The 18772-nt window shown below is 31.7% G+C and overlaps 1 protein-coding gene across 1 annotated transcript; it reads left to right on the top strand.

Annotated features, from left to right (window-relative positions):
* Window positions 1–265: 265 nt before the first annotated feature.
* LOC143042175 (uncharacterized) lies at window positions 266–17609 on the top strand. The gene is made up of 13 exons (XM_076214444.1): window positions 266–545; window positions 1641–1803; window positions 3254–3354; window positions 3961–4092; window positions 4807–4983; window positions 5803–5918; window positions 8726–8852; window positions 9291–9619; window positions 10545–10598; window positions 13193–13651; window positions 14802–14918; window positions 15148–15496; window positions 16351–17609. The coding sequence occupies exons 1-13, from the start codon at window positions 473–475 to the stop codon at window positions 17007–17009; spliced, it is 2856 nt and encodes a 951-aa protein (XP_076070559.1). The 5' UTR covers window positions 266–472; the 3' UTR covers window positions 17010–17609.
* The last annotated feature ends 1163 nt before the right edge of the window (window positions 17610–18772 follow it).

Below are 18772 nucleotides of genomic sequence, written 5' to 3'. Positions count from 1 at the left end.
CTACAATTACATATAATATCATGAATCAAAACTATAAGTTATAATGATTAAGTCATATCGAGGTAAAACATTGAACTGAACTTTGTAAAAGAATCGGCTTAAAACATTACTCAATTTTTACTGACAAATTTCCAAAATATTTACTAGCCCTTTTAACATACCGTATAAAGCAATAAACGATATATTTAATTTTGCCAAAATGGTCATGCTTTAAAAATTATAATATTAAGATAATCCTAAAAAGATTAGTTCAATACACTAATCGCTTAGAAACCAACTGAATACAGATCGGGAAGTTTTTACCCTCGACTTGGACTGAAATTCTACAATAATTGTTATTTTATAGTTGTTATTAATTTTTTGAATATGTGAATTTATCAGAAAAACATGGAATTAACTTTCCGCATCAGAAAGAATGACATTCTTCTAAAATGGAGATAAAAATAAAGTTTTCAATTTAATAAAAACAAATATGGAATGCCAACATATTAAAAATGGAGGATTGTATTTTGTTATAATTCTTTTGGGAGCCGTTGTTTATACTGGTAGGTTTGATTCTTACTTATTGAATACAAAAACCCCGAAACTAGTGTCGTAACAATTTTAATTGATACTTTTATGATGCGTTCTTTTGTTATATACTGTATGTTTTATGCACTTTTTTTCTTGTCGACTTATTTTCACGAAATTGAAATTGCCGATTACTTGCCGTGAATTTTTCGCAGTTGTGCTGAACATATTAAAACATTAATACGGATTTTCTGTACTCATAGAATAAGAGTTTCAATTTATATAATAAATGCAATCGTAGTTTTTGTGCTAGCTAATTTCCAGTCATATTTGTTGAATTGATAGTTTTATTTCTAGACTGTGAACCTGTTTTTTCACTGCGCAAACTATATTACATTTCAAATGATCTAGATAACATCGATCACAGACGTTTCAGTTGTTTACTTTGGGTATGGATGAGGGAGCTTCATTTCTGTATTTTTTATATATTAAAATAAGGAGATGTTATAAACATGATTGCAAATGAGACAACTATCCACCAAAGTTTAAATGAAGTCGATATAAGCAATGATAGGCAATCGCAAGACCTTCAACAATGAGACAAACCCATATTGTAAGGTCGGCAATAAAAAACCGACATGAAAAGTAACGGCCTAATTCATAACAAAACAATTTATCGATTTTCGAAAAACAAATATGACAAGCATGTACCAAAAAAACGACAATCACTGAAATACAGTCTCCTGATTTGGAACAGGCACTTAAAGAATATGGCGGGGTTAAACATGTTTGTGGGCGCTACATAGGACAGTGGTGTAACTTGCAAAAAATGTTTGAACAAAATACAAAAAAAAAAAAAAAAAATCAGTTGAAATCGGTTTACTTATCAAAGGGATACAAGTAGAAACACATATAACAAAAACAAAATGTATCTTAGACTTTAATATCAATCAGTACACATCCACCATCCAATTGATTTAGTGTAAAGACGTCATTGATAGTCAAGAGAAAAATCATTATTTTTTTTTATCTTAAAAACAAAATAAATGACTATGCTGTTATAACTTGATTACTGTATTCTAAACATTGTTCTTTTCTGTACATATTTGAGAACGATTTCTATATTTCAGATGGCACTTGTACATTTCCATCCGCCTTAACTGGTGATTGGTATAGTAGTAATGGAGGAGAGTTGACATTCACATCAAATACATTTTCTAATTTCAAAGTTGCATCATTCGGTTCTTTTACTTTTTCATGTGAATTGAGTAGCGGCACACAATATGTAAGCAGGTAAGCAAGCTAGACCATATTACAGATAGTAAAACATTAGAGACTCATACACACATCATTTTTTTTAATAAGCCAAAACGCAGGAGTAGGGCATTAATGAATGTGTTTTGTCTCAAAGATATAAGGAAGCCTTTAGCTCCATGCAAACGCGCAACTCAAGCATCGGTTTAAGTGGAATTTATTTGTCAAGCACTCTCTCTGTATATATATATATATACAATGAAGAACTGAGCTTTGGGTAATATCAACTAGTTCTGAACGAGTAAAAAACGAATGAAAAAACGGATTTGACATGAAGGGGTCTTCACCCTTTTACGACGTTTGACCCCCAAAATGAACCACGAAATATATCGCAGAATAAAAGCACTGAACTAATATATATTGCAGTTAAGGACAACAAAATATCAATATAGATCAAAGAGTACAGATAATGCTTGTGTCTATCCGATTATATATGTAAATATAACGGAACTACATGTATTGTTCATAGTCAACAAAATTTTCATTTTGAGGCCTTTTCGGTATTTTTTTTTCTCATTGTTGAAGGCCGTGCTGTTGCCTTTAATTGCCATCATCCATTTCATTTTTTTTGGTGGACTGTTGTCTCATTGGCAATCATATATTTCCTTGTTTTATATGAAATGTATTGAAAGATAATGGTAATAAATTATGTATAAGTTTTCACTTTTTTGGATTCGAGCGTCACTGATGAGTCTTTTGTAGACGAAACGCGCGTCTGGCGTATATACAAAATCTAGTCCTGATATCTATGATGAGTTTATTTATATGAAAAGTTTTCAAATACACCATCAGTTTGGTACGAAAGCGATTGCCAAATTACGAATATCATATTCAAAAAAGACAACTGTACTTTGTGACTTCATTTAAAAATCTGCGATGGGCCCTTTAAGATTGAAATTCTTTCACTTTTGGGCTTATCATACATGTAGAAATGAATGCTGTTTTTTATATTGATTATAAGAAACGAAAGGAAGTGCCCTACATATTTTTTAAATCAATTATAATGATAGTCACTTATCGTATCGTATACATTTTCAAAAACATGTAGCATTTTATTCTTATTTTTACATAATTATTTAAAAAAACATAAAATAACTTATTCCCATTTTGATTCTGAAAGGAATACTTTTTAACACAAAAGCTCGACAGAAACTTCTAGCGAGGGAATGGTAGTAGAATTCTACTTGAAATCAATTATAATATGTAATTCAATGCAAAGTAGAAATTTTGAACTAAATAGGTTATTCTGGTGGTTGTTCATTTTGAAGGTGGTCGCATGAATTAAATGTGAAATAAGTAGCCCGAAAGTGAACATTTTAAACAAATCCTAGCAGTTACTGTAGTGCATTTGAAATGTATGTTGCGGTTATATGTACATGTATATATGACATCTAACGTACTTTTAGGATGTTTGTGTTTTTGTTTTCAGTTCTGAAGTATTTTACGTGTTTGCCCTCCCATTTGTTGCCTATATTTGTATGGATTTAACCGCCATTTCAGGATACAAGTATCGCTACTACCAGGCAACAAGTAAGTGGTATAACTAGCAGTCACTGAAAAGGTCGATGATTTGTTTTGGGAAAGGGGGACTTTTAAAAATGACAAGCAAAAGAATAATTCAGAGACACTCGTTTGTCAGATAACATTTTTTATATTAATGATTTATTTCTAACCTATTTGTATTAAAGGTTCAACATGCTTGAAGCAATTAAAATTTCTATTGACTGCACAAATAAATTTTATTTTCAGACAGCTATTGTCGTTTATATAATCATTATATTCCAATGCCTTTCCTTACTTAACATTTTGCGATACGATGTCTTTCTTAGAAATTTAAATGAAGACCGTGGCAAAAAATACAGGGCTTTTTGGATCATATATTTCAATTTCTACATGTACATCGATATTATAAAGCGTATTTTTTTTTTTTGCGCAGAAAAGTTCAGACTATCATTCTAACATGTTAACATAAAATTTGCATTACCCTTATAGACCTTTTATCCTGTAAGAAATATATTTGTCTCTGCCGAGCTCACTAATTAGGTCATGGTTCATACCTCCTTTTATTTATACCATACACAATTTCCCTAACATATTACTGATATTAAATCTTAATCTTTATTTATACAACTGCAGCACAACTGAAAGACGCGGAATACGCCAGATTAAAGATCTACCTAAATAACACAGTGACAGTCTCCGACATCAGTACAATATGCGAGCTGTCAGACTATTCAACTTTAAGTTATCACATGCTTCTTAAAAATAGTGAGTTTATCTTTCCCTATTCCCACTATGTTTTGTTAAAAAATACCTTAGAAAACCGGTAAGCAGACAGAAAGTCACGTGACAAGTAGTTGAAGTACAGAAATTAAATTTAGAATACCGCGAAAAAAGTTGCAGGACAGAAAGTTACACATTTCATATGACAAAAAGTCACACATATTTGATTAATTATAATAAATGTTTGAATATTTTAGAGAAACGAAATTCTTGGAATAATTACTTTTATTATGTATACTCATTTTACAGTTTTACCACGCAGAGGATATTTCGAGGTACCACGAAGCCATTTAAGTACCAATTTGAAGCCACGTTTACAAATTGTATATTGAATTTTATAACAATTGAATATATTTTGTTTATAGAGTTGCTTTACTAGTACTTATCCTAGTCCAAGAAAATACAAAAAACAAAATGCTTTGACATTTTTCCTAGATTTATTGTTTTTCAGTGACTTTTTGTTCTATGCATGACTTTATATCCTTCATTCTAAAAATACAACCCTGTTGTGTGTTATATTTTTTGGTATCATTTATATGTATGTTAATTGGAACTAAAATTCTAGATAATAATAATAAAAATGAGAACGTTGAAATGAAGATGATGCAATCTGTTTGAAATACATTATTATTTTGTATCAAATTTAAAGACACATTGTCTGGTCAGGAAATTTATTATTATTTTGTATTGATATTTCAGACACAATATCTAGTCAAAATATTCAATGTCCAGATTCATTTTTGGGAACGTTTAATTATACCTACGATACCGGAAGCGGAAATTTGTGTGCTGCTAGCAGTGGATTAGACGTTTGTACAGACAAATCAACAATGACATTTGACTACTCACTATGCTCCGAGATCCAAGCTTATTCTGGTGAGTAATTTAGTCTCTTATAGAAATCACAAGTTTATTCGTTTACTTTAGATTAATTTATTTCTTTCGCAAAGCAAATGTGTGTATGTGTGTGCGTGTGGGTGGGTGGCGTAAAAGAGGGATTGAGATTGATACTTTTGGTAACCTTTACATACCTTTTGAATGTGTGGGTCGTTAGATTGCTGTTTCATTGCCGTATTTCACACATTTCCTTTCTTCTTATCTTGTTTAATCATAATATATTATGAATATTTGTTCAATGGTATTTATCAACGCCATGTAATGTGTAGCTTTTCCAACTATGATGGGTAATGAAGGCATTTTAAATTTGAATGAGTATAAAAAAAATAAACAATACTTTTCTTTACGTAATACTATACTAATTTTTAATATAAAACCATTATTACATAAACTAAGGAAACAACTGACTATAGTTAACTCTCGTTGTTTTACAAAACTCGGTTTACTTGAAATTTCTGATATTAAGTTGAAGTTTTCCCGTGCTCCTATATGTATTTTAATTCCCGATGAGTCGTGTTAAATGAGCAGAACTATGGGTATCTCGAAATATATTTCTGGTTTGACTGTCTTAACAATAACGAGATTCGACTGTATTTTATTTAGGACTTTTACGTTTCAATTGTCTCTTTTGTCAAAGATTTATGTATTATCCAGATTGGAATATTTTCTCAAAGTATTTTGATTACTTGAGATTTAAAACCGGAATATATCATTTCAGCTAAAAATGATCGACAATTTTGCAACCATAATTGATGCAATAGTACATTTACCATACGCACTTATGTTTTCCTGTTTTAGCTGGCGGAATAGTAAACTGTTTGTACTCCTCTACGTCAGGGTCTGCTACATTACTACACGTCTTTAACTTAGACTCTACAACAGATGAAAGTACATATTATAGATTCACGTGTTATGTAAGTATGATGCTTCACGTCTTTAACCTAGACTCTACAAGAGATGAAAGAACATATTATAGATTCACGTGTTATGTAAGTATGTCTTTAACTTAGACTCTACAACAGATGAAAGTACATATTATAGATTCACGTGTTATGTAAGTATGATGCTTCACGTCTTTAACCTAGACTCTACAAGAGATGAAAGAACATATTATAGATTCACGTGTTATGTAAGTATGTCTTTAACTTAGACTCTACAACAGATGAAAGTACATATTATAGATTCACGTGTTATGTAAGTATGATGCTTCACGTCTTTAACTTAGACTCTACAACAGATGAAAGTACATATTATAGATTCACGTGTTATGTAAGTATGATGCTTCACGTCTTCAACTTAGACTCTACAATAGATGAAAGCACATATTATAGATTCACGTGTTATGTAAGTACAAGGTTTCACGTCTTTAACTTAAACTCTAAAACAGATGAAAGCACATATTTAAGAGTAATGGATTATTTATTGCCTTTATGGTTTTGCAAAAGAGCTATACAATACTTTCGATGTCGTCGGATGGAGTCGACTACCTCTTAATTTCGAATGCCATGACATACATTGTGTGCAAATTTTTACGAAAGATATAAAATGAATTTGATAAAAAAATATTATCATCCTATCCTTTTTATCCCTTGGTAAAATTCCGTTTGGTATACTAAAGCAAACTATGTCAGTTGAGGTATAACCACCCACACCAACAAAGTAATATACGAAAATTATTTACTATGGTTCGGATGTAATTCTTTTTGAAATATCTTAGGTAGGAATTAGTTATCTCCATTGAAAGAAAAACCTAAGTTATAAATTACATCAGCTGTATTTGGCAAAACTTTTAGGAGTTCTTGTTCCTTAATGCTCTTCAACTTCGTATTTTGTTTGGACTTTTTAACATTTTTTGATTTAAGAATCACTGATGAGTCTTTTGTATAGGAAACGCGCGTTTAGCGCAAAAATATAAAATTCCAATCTTGGTATCTATGATGAGTTTATTTACAACCACAGGGTTAATGCCACTGCTGGTATCACCAGCCCAAGAGGCGGATTTAGGGGGGGGGGGCAGGGGGCCCGGGCCCCCCCTTTTTGGGAAAACATTTGGTTGCTTATATAGGGAATCACTGAAGCGTGACTGGAGCGGGCCCCTCTTAGGTCAGTCAGTGGGCCCCCACATATGAAAATTTCTGGATCCGCCACTGAGCCCAGTAGTCAGCACTTCTATGTTGACTTGAGTTATCATTGATATGTACATTATTATAAATTCAACTGTTTACAAAACTTTGAATTTTTGAAATACTTTAGGCTTTTTTGACCTCAGCAATAGATTACCTTAGCTGTATTTGGCAAATCTTTTAGGAATATTTGGTTCTTAATGCACTTCAACGTCGTACTTTATGTTGGCCTTTTTTAAAATTTCTTAATTCGAGCGTCACTGATGAGTCATTTGTAGACGTAACGCTCGTCTGGCACAAATATGAAATTTCTTTCCTGGCATCTACGATGAGTTTATTATGATGTTGTTTGTGCACTTCTTTGGACTATTATTATTAACTATTCTTTTTTTTCTTTGATAAATCATATCGTCAAATGCATCATACTTTTTCAAATGATTAATTTGTCCCATTTTTTTATCTTCTTTTCAGGTACTTCTAAAAATAAACAGTGTGCAGTTAGTAAATGCAAAATAAATCCTTAAATCTATCGTTGCATGTTTACTTAAATTTAATTAGGTTCCACCATAGTTTTTGTTCTTCATAAAATATTTAAAACCGAACAGCCTTTTCTCCTCAGTACGAATTATTAAAATATCATAGCATGTCAATTTTAACTTTTGAAAATAAAACAAAAGGCAAATTTTCCACTACAAATAGAAATTAAATGTTTGGCATGTTTAATGAATTTTACTTTAAACTGATAGTAAATATTGATAGAAATATCTCTTTCTAACAATTTAAATATAACTGGTTTCAAAGGTTTTGCATGAACTTATTTTTTCCGAAGTTAATTGATGTTGAAAATCGATTAACCAAATAATAATTACGAACGAACTTATCAATAGGTTTCAGTTAGTCACTTGAACATTGATACAAGTAGTGTAAATATACCATTGATAATTAATCAGATTAAATATCGCAAACTGTAGAACACAATCGCAATAATCATCTCATCGTTTGTTTCGAAATTGCTTATCAGATGCATGTTCGTTCTATCGATCCATGGGAGTTGCTTTTACGCACCTGAAGTAACTACATGTTTCAAGCCACTTGAATTACTATCAAGCTACGGGAATCATTATCGACACACGGGAATAATTGTACGACACTCATCATCGAGCCATGGGAATTATTACACGGTAACCATCATCGAGCCACAGGAATCATTATACGGCAGTCATTATCGAGTAACAGGAATCGCTATTGAGTAACGGGAATCGCTATCAAGTAACGGGAATCGCTATCGAGTCACAGGAACCTCATTGATCCACAAAAGTCACAACTGAATTACGGGAAATTTACAGGAATCACAATAGTACAGTACTAACGTGTTTAAAACTCATGAATGTATTTTAATCAATTCATTAATTTATACCAAATGACAAAGTTTTATCTCGCCATATTTGATCTGAAGATGAATTTTCAATGGCATACGCATGCTGTTTATGATATCGTTCGATGTATTCTGCATTTTTAGTCGTTATATTTTATCTGAGGATAAATTTTCAATGGCATATTTATACTGTTTATATTTTCGTTCGATATATTCATTTCAGGTAATTGAAACAATTAATAGCGTTGTTTATGCTACACAGTATCCACAGGATTGTCATTATGGACAGAATGCCACAAATGTTAATGCCACTGGTGGAAACCTGGTACTAACAGCAGAATCTATTTGTGGTAGGATTTATATCATATTTATTTATTTTAAATGGAATAAATATCATTGCTTAATATTTTTTAGGTTAACTTGTGTTTACGTCACAAAATGTAAAATCTCTTTAATAGATCTTATTTCTATTTAGCTAAATTAAATGTGTGTTTTCTATAGAAAAGGGCAAAACAGAAAAGTTGTTAATTTCAGCGTTGGCTGTTACAAAAAGCTTCAAGTTCTAAAATTCAAGTAAAAAATCAGAATTAAATATATTTCGCAACGTCCTTATTTTCGTGTAGGATTTTTTATAGATAAAATAACAGTTTGCCGTGAACAAGAATCGCAGTAAAAACACAACTGCAAAAGAAACCCGCAAACAGTTACTTTTTAAATCTTTGAATGTACGCTTATAATTATATTCAGCATGCATGCATTCATTCCTTGTCTTTTATCTTCACAACTAGTGCCTGAGACGGTAGCAGCAGCTAGTATTGGAATCTACATTGCCATCGTAATTCTACTTCTAATTATCATAATCGCCATCATATTTGCAATATATATGTGGAAGAAGAAAAAAGAAGAAGAAAAAAGAAAGAAATTGGAAGAAGAAGAGAGAAGACTTCGACAGAATACTATTCGGGAAAAGATAGAAAACCCTGATTTGAGACCGGAAATGGATCTAGGACTACCGGACGATTCTAAATATAACATCGATCGTCTCATATACAGCGATGATAAAATGGTTACACCGTCAAATATAGAAATTGAAAGATTGAGATCCCAAGGATTCGAGGTAAAATAAAATAAAGATAGATTTCGTATGAGTTTGTTAAAGACTTAAAGATATACACAAACTGTACCAAAGAGCTATTGTTGCATGCTACGACTAACCGATTGATTGATTGTCAGTTGCATTGCGTCCAGTGGCAAATGTTTCATTGATGCTCAGGACGAACGATCAATTTTGTGCATTTGTGATTTTGCATGTTCGTAATCCAATTCAACTTGTTAAGAATATAAACGTCTTCATTATGTTTGTTATATTTTTCGCTCATTGCTATATATCCTTCAATTCCCCATATTCATAGTACACGTTTGTTGAGTTAACATCTGTTCTTTTGGTATTAAACGGATAATTGTATCAATGGTAATCCTACAACGTCTCCTTATGTTTTTTAAATCGTGTTTCTTGGTCGGCGTCCCATTGACGTCTACCTTGTTTCTCCATTTATTAATTCACTAAAGAAATGGGAGGAAATATCAGTTATCCCATCTTCTGACCCTTGTTTAGATTTAATTTCCAAGACTTCTACATGCAGACGAATAATTATCCTTTTATTGGTATCATTCAATGGAAGAAAATCAGTAATTCCATCTATGGACAATTGTTAAAATCTTATTTCCAAGACGTCCACATGCAGACATATATCTTTTTAATGATACCAATAAAAGGAAGAAAATCAGTAATTCTATCTCTGGACAATTGTTCAAAAGTTGATTTTTATGACGTCAACACGCAGACGTATTTTCTTTTATTGATACCATTAAATATAAGAAAACCAGTAAGGACTTCTCTGGACAGTTGTTTAACATTGAAATTCTATTATACGTTAACGAAAGGTGACGTTTAAAAGTCTTTGTTTACAAATGCGATAATATACTTAACCATTATTTAAATAATTTATTTATTTACATTTGAATAATTTGTTTATTTACAGGGATTTGATGGGTTCGATGATGATTACATGGACGATTTTACTCGACAAAATATGGTATGTACAAATGTTGTTTTTTTTTTAGGAATATTTGTCATTTTAATGTTTAAACAGGATTTTTAAAACGAAGTTTAATTGATACTATTTTGATATTAGGCATACCTTTTTAGAGTATTTAACTAGAAATAAAAAAAAAGAATCTGTGGAAATTGTCCTTAAATGGCTGCATTCATTGTGTACTTGTTGACTTGTAAACAAGACTTAGTGCACTTGTTTATTTGTAAACAAAGGCACAATTTAACTGAATCGCTAAAATTCAAAGGTAAGATCCTCCTGAACAATAGAATGCACTGCATATGAAAAATAACTAGATTTTAATCCTGATGAAGCAAGCTTTCAATGTAAACACTTCCCTCATATTTTTAAAGTATGACCAATTTATTTGGTTGATGTCACGTGAGTCTGAAAAGGTTAACATGTCAGTGTCAAGATGTATAAGTACTTGTTTTGAAATAAAAGAAGATTTGCACGCCCCAAAACTAATATACATGTAGTAATGTTGTAATTTATTTTTTTATTTTTATTTGAGAGACACATGTACAATATTCTATTTTTATTTATTGTCAAACACCATCTAGTAGTGAGTATAGTTATCTAAGCATCTATTTTTAATATAATATATTCTTACAACTATTGTATAATTAATATTATATATATGTGTATGCTCGGAAACGGGCCCTTTCAATAATTTCTTCTGTTTCTTATGCATGAATCTATAAATCATATTCCTCTATGAAATATCTTTCACTGGACGTTAATTTAAAAGAAAGGTTGGACTTTGGATTAACTTCATAACCCTTTTAATAACATCAGCTCTTCAACGTTTGAATTTAGGCTTTCAATCTAATTTGGCTCCCAGAATTCCTGAATTAACCATTTTTTTTTTTATCGAAATCCGCATCTGAGGCAGTAAAATTGGTTTCGTATATATTTTTCTTACTTTCCAACAAATAATTCTCGATCTGCATTTAATTTTGGATTTTTTCTTCTGATGTTATATCTCTTCGACAGTTTAAACTGTCACCGTAAATGAGTAAACGTAATACATTTGTACTTAAATAAAATTCATAATCTTGATTTATATAATATCTGTGCTGTCTGTTAGCCCGCAGTTTGTTTAGGGATGTATACAAACAGTAATAACCAAATAAAAGGGGGTAATATAAATGTCATGATTATTCTTAAAGTTATGGTAAAATGTTTATAAAGTATCGTTTATGTAAATACTTGTACTTAAGTTAGTACAGACTGACTGAGTACTTTCTTTAAATGATTCTTTCATCTTAATGTCATGTACGTTGCTATTAATCTTGAACTTTCATTTTAATCGTATAACGAGTAGGATGCAAAAAAAAACTCCTTTGTTTTACATCGAAATGAAAACCATATAACTCAGAAGCTCAAATGTCATGTAGAAAAATCGCTATTGTCCATTTTTTTATTGAGCAAATGTTTAAAAGCTAAGGCGCTAATGCCACACGATTAAATACTCTTATGTTCTACCTCGCTTTGCTCGTCCGAACATTAGACCGTTGGTTTTCCCGGTTGAATGGTTTTATACTAGTAATCTTGGGGCCCTTTATAGCTTTTAGTTCGGTGTGAGCCAAGGCTCCGTGTTGAAGGCCGTACATTGACCTATCATTGTTTACTTTATAAATTGTTATTTGGATGGAGAGTTGTCTCATTGGCACTCACACCACATCTTCCTATATCTATATTCTATATAAAGAAACAACAAAGACTAATATGGCAGGAGATACACACCAAACAGTTTTAATTTAACATTTGTTTTCAAAAAACATATGTATCACTTGAATATTAAAGTCCATATTTTTATACATGCGTCATAATAATCCTCTCAACTGTTCATACTAATATCTACAAACAGAAAATACAAAAAATAGGATTCATACAGAGCACAATATCACATTTCTAATTTTAATAAAGTTGTCGAACAAGTTTCGTGTGTGAAATCTCGATGAAACGAAAAGGGCGCGTAAAACAGTATACAAAGTCCGAAAACCGAATTACTCAGTATTGCGCAACAGAAATCTCGAAACGAAAAGAAATATAATTTCAAACGTCACACTCAGAGTTACAGATTGAAACGGTACAAAAAGATACTTTTAGTCTCAGGATGTAATTAGGACATCACTGAAGAGGTATTGATGGCCGAAATGCGCATTTAAAATGCAGGAAATTTGGTACCGCTACTGATTTTAGAGCAATATCTATATCGATATCAAGACTAACTTTGTTGTGTTGATATTTTATTGACGGAGACATCATATGCTACTATTAAAAAAGTATTAAAAGAGACTTTAAAAAGTGATCAATCTTGAAATACACGTATTATATTTATGAAAAAAAGATAAAAAGCCTAACCTCTCACGACTTTTCTAAAGATTTTATACCAGAAGAAGATTACACAAGATCAAAAAGCTTACATTTGTGTATTTAATTTACGTTACATAACAAGGCTAAGGTTTTAATCATTGGAATACAATTTTATCCTTAGTTTGTTAGTCGTACATACGAAAATTGTTGTACATGTATAAGGTGTTATACACTAAAATATGTTTTGTTTGCAGATTGATGCTTCCTTGTTCATAGACAAGCGTCAGCGCCTCGACCCTATCGATGAGATGGAAGGCAGTGAAAGAGGAAGCGCGTCTTTTATGAAAAGATTCAAGGAACTTGCACGAAGCAGAATAAAAAGAAAGAAACGAAAAGGTGGAAAATCGAAAGGTAAAGGAAAGAAAAAGAGCAAAAAGGACGCTGATGGCAATGTTGTGAAAAAGAAGAAAAGGTTAGTCCTTGACCTTGGAACTATCGATGCCGAAGATTGGGAATCTGACGAAGATTTTGAAGGAGACGAAAATGGCGAAGACGATGTAAACCTACCAGGACAAGTTGAACATTTGGAAGGAGAAATGCCTTCTGGGAATGGAGGAATTGGACCAGTGTTAGCACAGAGGAATGTTTTAGCAAACAGAAAAGTGGACCAGGAACCACAGGGCAAAAAGAAGAAGAAGAAAAAGAAGAAAAAGGTAAGAATAGATGTAATTCATCTATGATAAGTCGTTCATAGTTTGATAACATTCTAAATAAATGCGTAAGTTAGGACTTTCACAAACATAATAATTTGAAATATTATAAAAATATACAAGTATTCATGTTTCAATTCAATAGAAATAATTCAACTTTTATCAATTGAAAGGTTAAAGAAAGGTTTTTCAAATTGAATACTTTTGACGTTAATTACATTGAATATCTAACTCTCATTCCAAATATTTAAGATTAATAGACAACCAATCAGTTTTATACACAAGCAAATATTTCTTCTTTTCAAACAGATCACTAGTAAAATAGATTCCTTTAATCATTTACGAAGAAGGAAAAGTAGTCGAGTTGAGGTAGCCAACTATGGTCTTTTTTTACTGAAACAATATATCCTGATATTCATATTAGAACACAGAAGTCGAATGGCATAGGATAATAGTCTATTTTCATTACCGACCGGTTTCTATTTTTTTGCAAAGGGAGATAACCTTCTATTATGACAAACTGTGCCCCTGTCTGTACTAAGGAAATGGAACAAATTTATTACATATTATCCGAGGTCTCAGTAAAAAAAAAAACGCTTTGACTTCGTAAGAGCATTACATATGCACATGAAATGTAAAAAGCATGTAAAAATGATTTTGCAATGAGATGCACACCTGTTTATGACAGCGAATGTGCACCAAAACATTTATAAGTCATTTTGAAAGAATTACAGTTTGTCCTACATGTACCTAGATGTCGCTCCCATTTTCCAACAGTTATGAAATGGAAACAGAGTCGAGTAGATGAGAATGGAAATTGTCCTTGCCAAATTGAAACAAACGTGTTACTCGAATTGTTGGATCTATTGTTTTATGATGTATTCTCAATATATAGATAACATTTCAAATCTAACTTTTATGTCTAACACCACATTAATTTTCACATTCATGATTCGTTTAAGCTAATGTAAATATTTGTCAGTACTCATTTCACATCTACTACTGGACACTTTTAATACACAATGTCACAGAATTTGGATGTTGGTGTAATATTAATTTGAAACAAGATTAAAAAAAAATAAATAAAAAGTTTTTTGTAAGAGTCATATCGTGACACGGAAGCAGTTTCTCACGTGACTTTGTTGTCCAATAGGAATGTGATACTGACGATGAAGATGCTCAATGGGTGGAAATGGATTTGGAAATAGCTACGCCAAGACTAATTCTTCCAAACCTACGCCCTGACAATACAGAAACAGATCAGGATAATGTAAGTTTAGCTTCTATGTATAGATACATTACTTTTGTATATTTCATATTAAATAAATTCACAAAAGACATTTCAGATTACACTGGCATCCAATATGTATTGGTTACCACTTGTTAATTCACACATAGTTATATCAAAGCACGCGATATCTAACAAATATATTTATGTTTGCACGCGTCATCTACTTAACCTTACTCATAAAGGAGATTGAAAGAATGTTTCTTTTCAGAAAAAGAAAAAAGGTCCATCTACATTGGCGCCACCTGTTACAAAGAGAAAGTCGTTATCGTCCCTCAGGAGTTTCCCCTCAATGAGGAGTGCAAAGGTGAATACTTGGACACAAGAGCAGGACTTGGATTTACCGCTTTTCTTTGAAGATCCGAAATTAAAAGACCTACCTCCGCTCCAAAGAGTAAATAGAAAGAAAAATCCGAAACTATGGTCCGACATCCTTGCTAAATTTGGTGGGGATTTAAAACTTGGCAATGATCCAAATAGGCTTAGATGGTCGGAAAGTAAATGGCGTAATTTATTGGAGGAGCTTTACACTGACAAGAAATACTTTGATTATATGACAAGTAAGTACTTTTATTATTTATTTCTAAATGTTTACTTGCCATGTATAAACAAGTGTAGTGTAGTGTAGAGTATAAAATGAAAATAACGTACTAACGACTATTTGAAATACGAACAAAAAATCTCTAAAGGAAAACAAATATCAAGATGAAGGAGACAAAGTTGGCGAACATAAAAAGGTGTATGCAAACTTTGAAACTTTCAAACTAATAGGACAATTAAAACCTCAAAAGCATGAGACAGAAAGCTTGCCAGAATTATCGACAGAAATTTTAATCACGAAGACAATTAAAGAAAATGTACATTATTTTTAAAAATGTTCAATTGAAAAACAAAGGATATGACGTATCCATCCAGGACACAAAATCAGTACAAATAGATTAAAACCAACAGGATAGCTTTTTTTTTATTGCTGTTCTTTGTCTTAAAGTCAATGTAAGACCTTCAACACAGAATGAACAAAATCATGGTCATATAATTCATCAGTCAATCAGAAATGTCAACCATTCCATAGAAGATGCTGTTAACTACGGGTTTAATGTGATTAGAACCGAACAATTTGCATTTTAGTACACTTTAAAGACGTTGTTTGTCTTCTTGTCTTTTTTTCTACTGACATGTTCTAATTGTATTTCAAGGATTTCCATTCTCAATTTTATTTAATTGCCCGTTTTCTTCTTTTTAATGACAAAGTCTTCAAATTAACTTTACGATAACCATATAGACTTTTGCATTGAATATAACAAATGCTAATGTATTCAAAATGAACAGTTTTTTTTTAAATTAAAACAAAAACAAGTCAGTTATGTTTATGAATATTTACTATATTTCATAAACTTTTAATAAATATTTTCAGAATCTGCGAAACATAACCCCGCAGAGAGAGACGTTGTGGGAGAAGCGAACGAAGGACTTGGTTATCTGTTTGATAGAGCTAATTTCTGGAAAGAACAAGAACCAATACCAGTTCGCCCACCTTCATGGAGATCGCATTCTTTTGCGCATTCAGCAAGTTCCCCAAGGGGGAAAACTCCAAAGAAATCGAAATCTTTTGTCAATTCTACATCTGTTAAAACTACAAATGACACAGTATCAGGAGAAAGCTCTGAAGGTGGTTCGAAAGAAAATTCATCACTTCAAAAAGACGAATTGTCACCAAACGATAGTTCTACTCTCCACAAGAAAAAATCAAAACTTTCAAGAGAGAAATCAACGATAAACAGAGAGAAGTCAAACATTTCTAAAGAGAAATCTTCACTTCAAAGAGAAATGTCGAATGTTTCTAAACCAACACATTCAGTAAGAAGAGAAAGATCGTTTATGGATTCGCCAAAGTCGTCGCCATCTAATAACAATTCACCGTACGACAACTCTAAAAGTAACACTCCGCGAGCGAAAAAAGTTCATTTGCCAAACATAGATGATGCAAATAAGGTGTATAAAATGGACTTAATGCCGAAAACTCCTTTGACACAAGTTAGAATAGAAATTGACAGAGAAGAATCCATGTTATAGTGATGTTTATTGTGAATTATTCTGGTTCAACTGTGATATTTACTAATATGTTTTGTAGCGTGAATTACCAATTCCTTGTGGCTGAAGTCGTCATCAGCATTTCCATATTTGTGACTCAAATTGATTGAAAAACAGTTTTTGAATCAAATGATATTGTACATGATGCGAATCGATTTATTTTGCCGCCAATTTATTTACTCGATTTTTGCGAGTATATTAAACTTGAAAATATATCAATGAGGTAAAAAAATCACGAAAGAAATAAATCACCGCAATAAGATGGTTTACAAAATTCCTTGACCCCCATTTATATAAAATCTAACAATGAAAGACGAAAACATAATCGAAGGATACATAAAATGCCTGATATAAGGAGCAAATATTCACTTAAACATATCCCAATAAATTCTTATGTATGCCTAGATTTTTGCCTATTGTTTGTAGCTTTTAATGAGTGCTCTGATATATATTTTCTTTTGTATATATACATATTTGACCTACAGATTAAAGGTACTTTCTGTTGTAAACGGATATCAAATAGGTCTAAATAATGATATTGCAATTACATCTTATACTTTCAAAATTATTTATTGTTTGATCTATTGGTTTTGTTGTTTGCCAAACATGTCAAAAAGCCAGTCAAATTTTTCAAGAATATTCAGGACGAGATCAAATTCAATTATAAATCAAATTTGATGTATCAATAAAAAGAGACAGGGGATGAAGAACGAAAACTCTTGACTACTGATTAAAAATATGACACGTTACAAAATGTCTCAAAAAGTTTCTTGCAACATGGCACTTAAAAGAACCCCTGAAAAAGAAGTTGCATTTGTTCTTTGATATACCAATAAAGGAGCATTCGGCAAGCACAGGGTATCGAATCAACGACCTAAGTTCTAATTCAAGCTCGTTAATATAAGCACAAAATGGCAAAATTCACTGCAATCAGCAGAAGTCCTGGTAGCTATATATTCCAAAGTCAAAATTTGGGCGCCACATTCGATATACCTATACTAAACGAGTTTGTGATGTTTTGAAATATAAACAAAAGGTTTACTAACTATTGCTGATTTGTCAATATATTGCAAAACTATCAACCTTCTCATTCTCAATAAATGCAACACCAAAACACTTCTACATTATGTAAAGTATAACCCTATGTATAGTTTATCTACGTTTCATTAAGCCAAATACTAAAAATAAAAATAAATGTATGGTTTGTGATACTGTGAGTTAGTTTCGGTAATTTCGAACGTTCTTATTACATGTTGTTTTTATTTTAATTGAAATTATTAATCGAAGACTATTTTACCTCGTCATGTGTGGCTTTGCCTTTTCAAACAGTTGATTCTCTCCATTGGTTATACATTTCTTTCATACCTTCCTGAGATATGCTCATCATGACATTATACCTTGATATTTGATCATCAGTAGTATTTGTCAAATATATTCACAACTTGTTCTGTTTGTGAGGGTTCATATTGTTTTTTTCTCACAATAGCCCGTTCCCTCTTATCAGGAATATGATGTACAGTAGTTCTCGTTTGTTTATGTAATGTATACGTGTTTCTCGTTTTTTTAATATAGATTAGACCGTTGGTTTTACCGTTTGAATGGTTTAACACCAGTAATTTTTAGCCTTTTATAGCTTGTTGTTCGATGTGAGCAAAGGCTGCGTGTTGAAGGCCGTACCTTGACATATAATAGATTACTTTTATAAATTGTTATTTAGATGAAGATTTGTCTCATTGGCACTCATA

The sequence above is a fragment of the Mytilus galloprovincialis genome, chromosome 8 (genome assembly GCF_965363235.1).
Source record: "Mytilus galloprovincialis chromosome 8, xbMytGall1.hap1.1, whole genome shotgun sequence".
NCBI lineage: Eukaryota > Metazoa > Mollusca > Bivalvia > Mytilida > Mytilidae > Mytilus > Mytilus galloprovincialis.
The sequence above is the reverse complement of the archived record's forward strand: the minus strand, read 5'-3'. Positions and strand labels throughout refer to the sequence as shown.